Source organism: Phoenix dactylifera, chromosome 10 (assembly GCF_051530095.1).
Source record: "Phoenix dactylifera cultivar Ajwa chromosome 10, Ajwa_hap1_PhDact_Kaust_v1.1, whole genome shotgun sequence".
Classification (NCBI taxonomy): Eukaryota; Viridiplantae; Streptophyta; class Magnoliopsida; order Arecales; family Arecaceae; genus Phoenix; species Phoenix dactylifera.
The window spans coordinates 31,089,602-31,100,834 of record NC_143199.1 but is presented as its reverse complement, the minus strand read 5'-3'; the positions used below and the strand labels follow the sequence as shown (position 1 = coordinate 31,100,834).

General features: G+C 38.6%; 2 protein-coding genes across 4 annotated transcripts; one reads left to right on the top strand and one right to left on the bottom strand.

Moving 5' to 3' along the window:
- Positions 1-283: 283 nt before the first annotated feature.
- LOC103699135 (alpha/beta-Hydrolases superfamily protein) lies at positions 284-8,218 on the top strand. Its single transcript, XM_008781192.6, has 9 exons — positions 284-717; positions 1,762-2,079; positions 2,808-3,007; positions 3,221-3,571; positions 3,690-3,890; positions 3,996-4,066; positions 6,240-6,379; positions 7,634-7,828; positions 7,908-8,218. Exons 1-9 carry the CDS (start codon positions 687-689, stop codon positions 8,051-8,053), a joined length of 1,653 nt encoding a protein of 550 aa, XP_008779414.2. The 5' UTR covers positions 284-686; the 3' UTR covers positions 8,054-8,218.
- Positions 8,219-8,445: 227 nt separating this feature from the next.
- Positions 8,446-10,233, bottom strand: ROC2 (rotamase cyclophilin 2). 3 transcript variants are annotated; one of them, XM_008781179.5, is made up of 2 exons: positions 10,105-10,233; positions 8,446-9,123 (listed from the first exon to the last, which is right to left on the bottom strand). In XM_008781179.5, exon 2 carries the CDS (start codon positions 9,087-9,089, stop codon positions 8,565-8,567), a length of 525 nt encoding a protein of 174 aa, XP_008779401.2. In that variant the 5' UTR covers positions 9,090-9,123; positions 10,105-10,233; the 3' UTR covers positions 8,446-8,564. The 3 variants fall into 3 exon arrangements, with proteins under 3 accessions (XP_008779401.2, XP_088562124.2, XP_008779405.2); XM_088705998.2 differs by having other exon boundaries at positions 8,446-9,952; positions 10,105-10,216; XM_008781183.4 differs by having other exon boundaries at positions 8,446-9,092; positions 10,105-10,188.
- Between the last annotated feature and the right edge of the window lie 1,000 nt (positions 10,234-11,233).

Here is an 11,233-nt window from a genome sequence, read left to right as displayed (position 1 = left end):
ATATTGTAACTGCTACCATAGTTCTGAGAGGGCTTGGAGGCATTCTGTTTATCTTCAGCAGTTAGTTAGGAGCTTATCTCCTAGTCTGTAATGTTTGGTCCTTTTTCATTTGTCTTCTAAAGCTTTGCATGATAGCTGAAAAGAAATGGTTTCAGAGAGGAGGGTAAATTTGGCAGTGGTCAGATGATCTGAAAATGATGATTGGGTTCTTTTGCACAAGTTGTCCAACTATCGTTAGTAATTATCTAATTTTGTTCGCTGGACTCGCTGCATCTCGTGTGGGCCATAAGATTATTCTAGTCGCTCCTGAATTGCTTCTCAATTCAGCCCAACCCACACGTGACGTGCAGCACCGGATTGAGCACTGGGTTCGGAGGAGGAGGAGGAGGAGGAGGAGGAGAATGGGTCGGCTGCGGCTCGAAACCCTTCGATTTGATCGCCACGCGTTCGCGGTCCGAGTAAGCGTCCAGAAATACGGGGGCATATGCCTCCGTGTCTCGGACCGAGATTGGGGATGGAGGGAATCACCGACGACGGTGGTCCGCCGCACCGAAATAGTTTTGCTCCGTGAGTTTGGAGAAAAGCGAAGGAGCCCGTCACGACTCGAGCTGGATTCAGTTTGAGAAAAAGACACGTCGTGGATCGCATTCGGCATCCCCGGTCGCCGACTCGCTTTCCCACCGAAAATGGCCAAGCGACTTCTCCTCCTCCATCTCAGTATCTCTCTGCCCTAATTTTTTTCGAGTTGTTGGGTCTTGAATGTTCTTTCTTTTCCTCCAATCCTCTAAAACACTTACTTTCCTTTTCTGAACCCAGAAGAACAAGAGATCTTTAACGGGTTTTGCCGCGAGGGTTTCCATCCCATTCGAATTGTCGGCGCTCTCTTTCTTGTTTTTTCCTCTCTGCACCGTCCGGTGCTCCATAAACCAGACAAGAAATCATCGTTCTGACAAATAATATGATACTTCTGTATTATTTTCCGGCTCGTTTTTTAGTGTTTGATCAAATGATATCCGATTCCAAGATCAGATTCTTTGACAACTAATGGTATTCATATTATGTTTGATTCCAAGACCAGATTTCTGGTCTTCAAAGTACATGGTATGTAAGCAATATATAGTTAATAGATCATTGGATGATCAATATTGGACCCCCATTGTCTAATCATGACCCGACCAAATCCTAATTTACCTATATATATAGGCTAAGAGTCTCTAAATCCCACGATTTTTACCATGTAAGCAATTTAGAGGTAGTAAATTACATCAAACTTCTTGGATCATTAATGTTAGACCTCCATTGTCCAATATGACCTGACCGGATCCTAGTCATTCATACGTACATATATAAAAGGCCAATTGGGTTTGCTTGAAATCTTTAATCCTTCTCTTAGTTGATTGATCTCCCAAATTTAATGTAGTTATTATATAGGAAGAGTTTTATAGAGTATTATTCATTTCTGAAACTGCTTTAGTAAACAAGATTCTACTTAGCCAAGTCCACCTGGTATTTTAGATGGAATCAGAACATTTTTTATATACCTATGAGTGTTTGCTAGATCTGGGGTATGAACACATTAATTTAATTCCAGATTTTCTATTTCAGAAAAAAGTTATGAAACAAGCAAGATAACTTTGATTCCAGAACCCTCAAGATTGCAATCAACTAAGCTAAGAGCTTGAAATAAGTTTCAAATGTAGCAAGGTGCCATACTTTTGAGTAGTATGTTCTAATATTGAAACCTTTTTCTTTCTCATACAGATTCTAGCATACGTCTTATGAGAAAAGAAGATTCTTGTCGGCAACTTGCATCAGGTGTTCTGAATCGATGGCTATCACAACACCCCAGAGCCGAGAAAAAGGAGAAAGTAGGGGCCAAGGATTTGAGTAAAAAAGAGGAAAGACTCCCAGATTCTCTGAAAACCAACCTGAATGAACCTGGTAATTATGATCCAATGCTTGTCAAAGATGGTTCTGATGATCAAGAATTGAATATCTCGAAGTGGAAACTGGAACTTGCTTGGCTCTCTAAAGCTCTTGAGCTGGCAATGCAATTTTATAAGTGGGCATCTTCTACAGGTTCTTTCTTTTGTGCCTTCCTTTTCTCCTTCCCTTTCAACTAACTGCATAGACATCCATGATCATTGTATTTAGTTGACCAATTTTCCTTCTCTCGTATCTTCTTTCATTTAAATAAATATTGATGTCTAAAGCATTATTCATCTTTCTCCATACTGTCATTTGTGTAATGCAGACTCATTAGTGATGTGATGCTAGGGACTGTTTTTCTATGATTGACATGCATGCATATATATTAGACATGAAATTTGACATCATGGAAATCAAATGCTGTACTTTACAGGGATCAATTTGCAAGCCATCCCTCTTTTTATTTCCATACATTAGTTTATCTATTAACAAACCTGAAGTCAGTTTATATTAGGTGAAATGCCAGAGGAGGCATGTATTGTTTCAGTATGGTAATCGAGATATAAATGTTGACGTATCAGCTAATACATTTCTAGATTAGCTCGGAATTTGACATTTCAGTTGTAGCACATATGGAAGTGGAAAACAACACATAAAATATTGTCTGATTATCATACAACATAATGAAACTGATAAGCAACACTAAACAATTTAGATTCAAGATGCATCAAACGCATTGTATCAGGCCTGTAAATATAGTTGGGGATGTGGATTATTTTATCATTTTGTAATCCTTACAGCAAGTCTTCACTCATAATAAAATAGATCCTATTATGCTCTCCAGCTATGGATGCTAACTGAGTGCTGACTAACTGCAGGAAGTCATGAAAAGCAGAAAGCACCACCGAGCACTCATTCTTTTATTGAGATTCTTACCAATCTTCAGCGGAGTAAAGTTAGCATCCAGGACTGGAGCCTTAGTGATCTTACAGTTGGTTTGTACCTCATTTACTTGAGCCAAGCTTCGGCAGAGAAGGTCGAGGATTTCAAGGGGATTCAGATCTTTTCAGATGCTATGGTAATTTCTGATCTGCTGTTTTGTAGGAGACTTTTGAGTGGATATTTATTAGTGAAATGTCTCAATCATTAATTTGAACTTCATTGGCATGTCACTTTATATAGGAACTTGTTGGTAATGCTGTTAAAAAGTAATTGATACTTCTTTACTTTTAAATCTGTTGGAAGGATATTATGATTTGCTAACTTGCATGATTTTATGGTTTTTTGCTAGGTTCAAGAACTAATTTATCACATTGAACTAGCAAAGGGGGCTTATAAAGAAAATGCAACTGGTCTTGCACGCCATAGCATGCTTCGAGAAAGGAACATCATAAAGTTTGTAAAAGATTCCAGTGTGATGAGGCCTGGATACTATATTGGGATCGATACCCGTAATAAATTAGTTATTCTTGGGATTCGTGGGACTCATACCGTATATGACCTTATTACTGATGTAGTTTCTTCAAGTGATTCAAAAGTGTCGTTTGAAGGCTTCTCAACCCACTTTGGAACAGCTGAAGCTGCTCGGTGGTACCTGGATCATGAAATGCAAACTATTAAAAAATGCTTAGAGAAACACAAGGTGATGAGGGATCTTACTGTCCTTTAATTGTCCTTACTAATTTACTTTTAATTTTAAATTTTCTTGCATATTTGTGGTATCTACATTCATTATACTGGAAACCATAATTTATGGACAGGAATATAGGTTAAGGCTAGTAGGACATTCCCTTGGAGGTGCCACTGCTGCACTACTTGCAATAATGCTACGGAAGAAATCAGCAGAAGAGCTTGGCTTTAGTCCTGAAATTGTTTCTGCTGTTGGATTTGGAACTCCACCTTGTGTATCAAAAGAACTCGCGGAAAGCTGTGCCAGCTATGTTTCAACTGTTGTATTACAGGTTGGAAGTTATAACACTTTGATCTGATGAATTGTTTTCTGATTGCAGTTTCTCATTGCAGCATGATGCCTTGCATTTTTGTTCTTCTATTCGCCCCTTCTGCAGGATGATATAATTCCCAGATTAAGCGCTGCTTCACTCACAAGATTGCGAAATGAAATTCTTGAAACTGATTGGTAATTATCTAGAAACATGGTCAGCCTTCTACAACTATGAATACTGAAGTAAATTAGTTATGTATTTGTCAATATATATATGTATTTGTCAATATATATATGTATTTGTCAATATATATATATATAGATAGATAGATATACATACATGCATGCATACATAGATAGATAGATACATAGATAGATAGATACATATACATACATGCATGCCTGCATATACATACATACATACATACATAGATTCATAGATAGATACATAGATAGATAGATAGACAGACATGCATGCATGCATATACATACATACATATATACATGCAAGCATGCATATACATACATACATGCATGCATGCATATACATACATACATGCATGCATGCATATACATACATACATATACACACACACACACATATGTAGAGAGAGATGGACTTGGCTACACTCTAGTGGATCTCCAATCAGATTTGGATATGTCTACATTGGACAATGGAGGTCCTACATCGGACAATGAAGGTCCTACATCGATGATTTAGGCCGTTGGATGTGCTATGCTACCGTTAAAATGTTTACACACAAAAAATTATGTGATTTGGAAATTTCTAACCTATACATCAAGCGATCAAAAAAATATATATAATTTAATGTTATTTAGATTGTCCATTTTTTGACCATTTGATGCATGAGCTAGGTGTTTTCAAATCACATGATTTTTGGTATGTAAGCAATTTAGAAGTAGTAGATGACATGCATGGATCATTGATGTAGAACCTCCATCATTCAATCTAGATTTGGCCGGATCTGAGTGGAGATCCAATTGAGTGTAGTCAAGTCTAGCTCCATATATATATATATATTGGTCGGGATACTTTTTGGAGATCTTTAGTTTACAAGAACAAATATTTGTATGAGTTTGTGTAAAAGAAATGTTTAATCAACATTTGTCCACCCTCAGGTCTAAAGAATGATTGAACATGACAAGGAATATGTATTCAATGTTACAGAAGGGATTGTGCAGGATTTTGCAAAAACTTAGCAGTTAGCAATAAATTGAGGGATAGATTTGATGTATTTATTTCTTGAACAAATCTTGAAGTTATGCAAGCATTCTCACACATATCGTGCATTTAAAATATATAGAAACTTAGATTGGATATGAAACTTTAGTAGAGACAATCTGATAGAAAATTCTGGATAGTACCTCCAGTTTGAGTGCTGCGAGTATCTGTCGTTCGAATATGGAGTTCCTTTCTAACTTTCAGAACATTATGATATTAAGGCTGCCTGAACCTGTTAGACTTCCAGGCTTGAGAGGACTTAATTCACACCGAGTGATTTAATATAACATCACATAACGAGCATTTAAAATACATGGAAACTCAGATTTGATGTGAAACGTAATAGTGACAATCTGATTGGAAAGTCGGAATAGTACCTCCAGTTTGAGTGCTGCCAGTACCTGTCAGCCAAATATGGAGTTCCTTTTTTAACATTATGATGTTGAGGATACTTGATCTGTTAGATAGACTTCCAGGCTTGAGGGGACTTAATTGATTTAATATAACATCTTGGCATGAACTTTTTTTTTTGCTTAATACGTTGAACCATTTTTTTTAAGCAAATTGGTTGAGCATTTTGACCAAACTAACAGCCTGTGGCTATTGATAGAAGTGTCATATAATATTCCACTTTATGTTAAAATAAGCCTATTTGAAACATATTATTTTGGCATACTCCTTTGGGTGCTATCTTTCTCCACCCTCTACCCTCTTGCCTTCTGCCATGGTGTCCCTTGGAGTAATTGAAAAAAGAAATCCTTGTTTTGTTTCAGAAATGCTTAAATAGAAACAGTCCTTTATTTGAACTTTATTATCATTTGATGGTGCATCCATTTATCCACAATCTGTTTACAGTCAGCAATGCCTATGATAACATGCAATAAGCCCAACTTTACAGTATAACAAAAATATAAAGTACCAGCCACTAGGTGATGTTGAAGAGAGTGTTGTTCATTGAATTCTGTTTAGAGCACAAATTTAGATGCTCAATTCTGCACAGAATCCACATAATATCTGTTTTTATTTTATATATCTTTTAAGTTTTAACTATGATTGTCATGTTCGGTAGTTATGAATGCTTGATATTGTAGTATTTTTATTCCTGGAAATTTCTTAAACTTTCAGGATGAGTGTTTTAGAGAAGGAAGACTGGAAAGGCATTGTAGATTTAGTTACGAATGCTAAGCAAGTCATGTCCTCAGTTCAAGATGTGGTCGTGAAACTTGCTGATTATGCCAAGTTTAGGAGTAAATCAAAAACTTCAGGTAAGCCTCTTAAATATTTCACATGGGGCGGAATTTGTATTTTGTAGATCATGAACTGAAATCACCGGACATCTCCTTCATGCTTCCTATGGAACTTCTCTCATGGTAGATTGGCAGTATTGCAAGCTGCTAGATAATCATAGTAGGTTAGTAGCTTTATTACATATATCATTGGAAACCTCTCTTTAGAAGTTCTTTCAACCAGCTGAACTTAGAGTAGCCTGTTAACTATAAGCGACTTCCAAGCATGCTATGTGTTTTGCTCTTCTAGCTTACATCAGTAATGTTTTTGATAAAAAGATTACGTCACTAATGTTTATACCAAGAAATTACAGTAGCAAGCAGTTAACCTGTCAATGGCTGAACCTTCCAAGCTGCACTAGGATATCTTTTGCCTTGTAGATATACAAACTTGACGCAGCCTTTCATATTCCAAAAATGTGCGAGAATATTATGATGCAGCAATTTAAATCTGCATGAATTGTTTGATTATATCAATTCAATTAATATCAGGATGGACTATTGTCTGGTAAAGTTGTCTATCCACTATCTTCTATACATCCCAAGATCATTGGATAGTACTTATGTTGCTATAAGCCATACTTGGTATCCATTGGAGTGTCAATTGCCTTATTTTTTTTAAACATATCAAGCGTTTGTGGAAGAATAAGGTACATTCTCTGAGACAGTGCGACTTATTCTGCCCATCTTTTGACTCCAAGGAGGGATTCATAAACTCAAGGATGCGCGTGTGCGCACAAACACACCACACACACACACACACACGCACGCACGCGCACACAGAGAGAGAGAGAGAGAGAGAGAGAGAGAGAGAGAGAGAGAGAGAGCTAAGTTGTGTTTAAAATCTTGTCAGTGCAGAATAAATCAATATTGAGAATTTATATTGTTAATCTTTATGCTAACTCAGATTTATTGGATTCGTAACTCCATTGTAGTGGAGGCTATGTAGCTATGCTTTAAGCATTGCTTGGGTTAAAAATAACTAACTGTCTTGGTTGAATGCCTTGCCAGCCCAATTATTAAAATACTGAATCTTTCACCATGAATAATTTCTTTTGATTTTGTTTTAGTGTTGGCAATGTCATTTGTTTTTTGCAAGTTGTTGGTAAATGAAATGTTAACCGTGCATATTCCAATGTCAACTTAAAAGTCTTCATCTAGTCTCACAAAGCACTTGGAACTCCTGCATGACTTGTATATTCTTTATCTGATGTGACCTGCCATTGTTGACAGACGTATCTGTTAGGAAAGATGCATCTCCGCTGCGAACGCCCCATGAAGAATCTCAAGCCATTGCTAAACAAGAGGGAGCTGTTTCAGAGGAGCTTTTCACCCCAGGGACACTGTATTACTTGAAAAGAGAGATTGATGATATAGGTGGCAACATGAAAAGTAGAGAATCCTTTACACTCTGGAAGAGGCATCCAGGTGAACATTTCCAGAGGATATTACTTTCCAGTAACTTAATTTCTGATCATAAATGTGATAGCCATTATTATGCTCTAAGGGATGTGCTCAAAAGCTTGCCAGCATCTGATGACAAAGTCCATTTTAAGATATGATAGACCTCTCCCAAGAACTGATCAAATCTCGGATAAACGTCGAGATGTGACCTGCCTTTCACAGCCCATCAGCAATTGGTTGATTATATAAGTCAAATATGTCATCTCCATCCTGAGTTTTAAGGTCTGGGGCTGTCATGTAGGCTATGCTTCAGGGTATTCACATTGTTTTGGTTTTTTTTTTCTTGTATATTATTGGAGATGGATGTCAAAAAAATTGGTCCATCCACTGCTTTCTAATATCTGGTTCATGTAAGAGTTAGTGTTCATCTTTTTTTTGGTCGGCATAAGTTCACTTGCCATTGATGGAGCCCATCTATGTTGTGCTCCTTCTGCTTATGCGAGGGCAAAGCATGACAGCCAATTGAATGGATTTGGCTCCTTAAACTTGGGAGTGTTGATATTTGCTGGGAGCTACTAAAGCTAGAAAATAGCTTTGTCTCCAAATCAGTGATACCCAAGAGCAGCATGACAGCAGACCCATGAATGTGAATGACCTGAATTAATCAAAATGCCATGATACAGGCAAATCTTAGTACATAGATCTTACAGCCTGAAGCATTCAGTAACCCACACAACATGACAGCCTCTACTTGCACGAATCAATTTTCCATGATCTGTCCAGAGTCTTCGATCACCACCGGCGAAGAAGTCCTCCCACTTTCAGAACCCACCTCCTCCATTGCCTGCACCACGCTGTAGCCATCGACAACCTTGCCGAACACCACATGTTTTCCATCCAGCCATGAAGTCTTCTCGGTGCAGATGAAGAACTGTGATCCATTTGTGTTGGGACCAGCATTGGCCATGGATAGCACACCAGGACCCGTGTGCTTCTTCTTGAAGTTCTCATCCTCAAACTTGAGGCCATAGATGGATTCGCCACCAGTTCCATTGCCCCTGGTGAAGTCCCCACCCTGGCACATGAAGCTGGGGATGATGCGATGGAAGGTAGAGCCCTTGTAGTGCAATGGCTTGCCCGACCTCCCAATCCCCTTCTCTCCGGTGCAGAGACACCGGAAATTCTCAGCAGTTTTAGGGGTGACATCGGCAAACAGCTCCATCACAACGCGACCAGCTTTTGCCTTTCCAATCAGTATATCAAAGAATACCCTGGGGTTTGCCATTCTCTGACGGGAGTAGAGAATTCGTCCAGTAAATCTTTCAGTCCAAACGAACAGATAATAGTAGTAAGATTTCCTCAAAAACCGCACCAGTAACAGTTTGCTTTGCTCAAGTAATAAGGAATAGAAATCACAGGAATAGTTATCAATTGCCAAAATATATTTACTCATAGAAGACTAAAGAGGTTACAGAAAGAACTTATCATTACTATTTCCCATCAGCAAAACAAGAAGTTACTCTTGGGTGAGACACAGAGGGAGAGCTTATGAGAATGAAATGAACATATGGGATGCTTTTTCTAATATGAAAATCAGAAAATACTTTATTTAAAAAAAAGTTTTTGGCAAAAAACTGATGCAAAATCTGTTTGCGTACTCGGATGAAATGCTATAAATCAGTATTTTTTAGGGATTTTTCGAGCACCTAATAACAGAACGGATTTCTCAAGTATATTTGAGGGAGAAAAGGTATCTTTCTAATATATGTGGATCAGCATGCATTTTAACTTAAAAAATTCTTGGAATTATTAGGATTTCGGTGCAAAACTCTGGTTACAACCTCGCATGAAATTCTTATCGAGCATTAGCTCATGAAATAATAAATTGAAGTAAAAGGTTAAAGCACCGAAAAAGAGAGCAAAGAAAAAAGTGATCTTTTCACCACTCGGTCAAAAAATACATGAAATTTACGCCAATGATGAAAAGATCTCCGTCTTCCTCAAATGACTTCCAAGAAAAATATGGATTGGAAGTGGATATTTGATGGGAGAGACAATTCTATATCGCACAAGTTTTGAGCTCAACAGGCGTATGACTTCGCCTCCAAGCCTTCGATATGTGCTTCCTCTTCTTCTCTCTTCCTAATTCTTGAGTTCCGAAGATATATGAAGAAGTTCAGGAATTGAGGGATTCACCGATGGTGCGAAGAACCAAATTACAATCAAATTGAAAAGATCGAAATACATATACAGATAAAATACGGAGTGCGGCGCAGAGGAGAAGAGAAAAAAAATCTTACCCTTTGGGAGGAATAAGGATAGGAGGCGTCCCTAGCGTCAGGGTTTTGGGTTGCGGAGAGATGGAAAGGCCTTATAAAGCGTCGGGTTAGGGTTAGGGTTAGGGTTTCACGAAAAGCTCATTCCGGCATTCGGATGGCCCGTTCCATGTAAAAGCCCGGCCGATGGATCACTCTATTGACTCGGCCCATCTATGCATACAGGCCGAGCCCATCTCCATGGGCTTGAATTCTGTTGTCAAGCCACGCAATGACCCAAAACCTGGCCACGTCTTAAACCCCGGTCACCCAGAGGCAAACGATTCATTTCTCAGTTTAATTACAAATCAGTAATACCATCCAATCCGTTTCAAAATTTGTGAGGTCTTCCCTGAAAAAAAAAAAAAAAACATCAACATTAATTTGATATACAACTAACTCCATGAACACATTGAGTGAGGGACAATTTAATGTGAAGGGACGTTCTAGCTCTCCAACTGTCTCATTTGTTGTGAAGGCAAGAGGTTGTGTGGTGTCAACGTCTTGGTGGCCGAAGATGCAATACCATGAACCCTTGGCATGGTGACTTTTACAACCACAGTGCATGCACCACCAATATATATATATATATATTGGTTAGTTTCAAGATAGAAGGTAGAAGACCTACCGCCACTCCTTTCATTAAGAAGATGAAATGGAGACGTAAGCAATGGGTGAAACACAAGGAAGAGACCAAGGGGATAGGGGAAGAAAAGAGCAACAGATGGAGACCCGCGGGACATCGACGATGTGTTTGCTTGGCACGAAGCACTTGACGTGGGGCTGCTAATTAAGGAGACTTTGAGCCTTCCCTCTCTGATTTTTTTTGTGGAGCAGCATTAGCACAATACCTCGTCAACTGCAGAGCCTTCGCGAGCATGTTATCGGTACTGCGACATTCCTCTCTCCTCACTGCCTAGCGAAGAGCCGAAGCGGCAACTCCAATCCAATCCTACTTTGGTCATCTTCTATTATGGTTGCAGATGCAGGGATCAAACATTTCTTTGTTTATTGAATTATCAACTAATTTATAATAAAATAGTAAATAGCAGCAATCTATGCTCTTTCGCACATGCGTGATGAGTCGGATGGCCCACGATCAATGCCTCGTTGA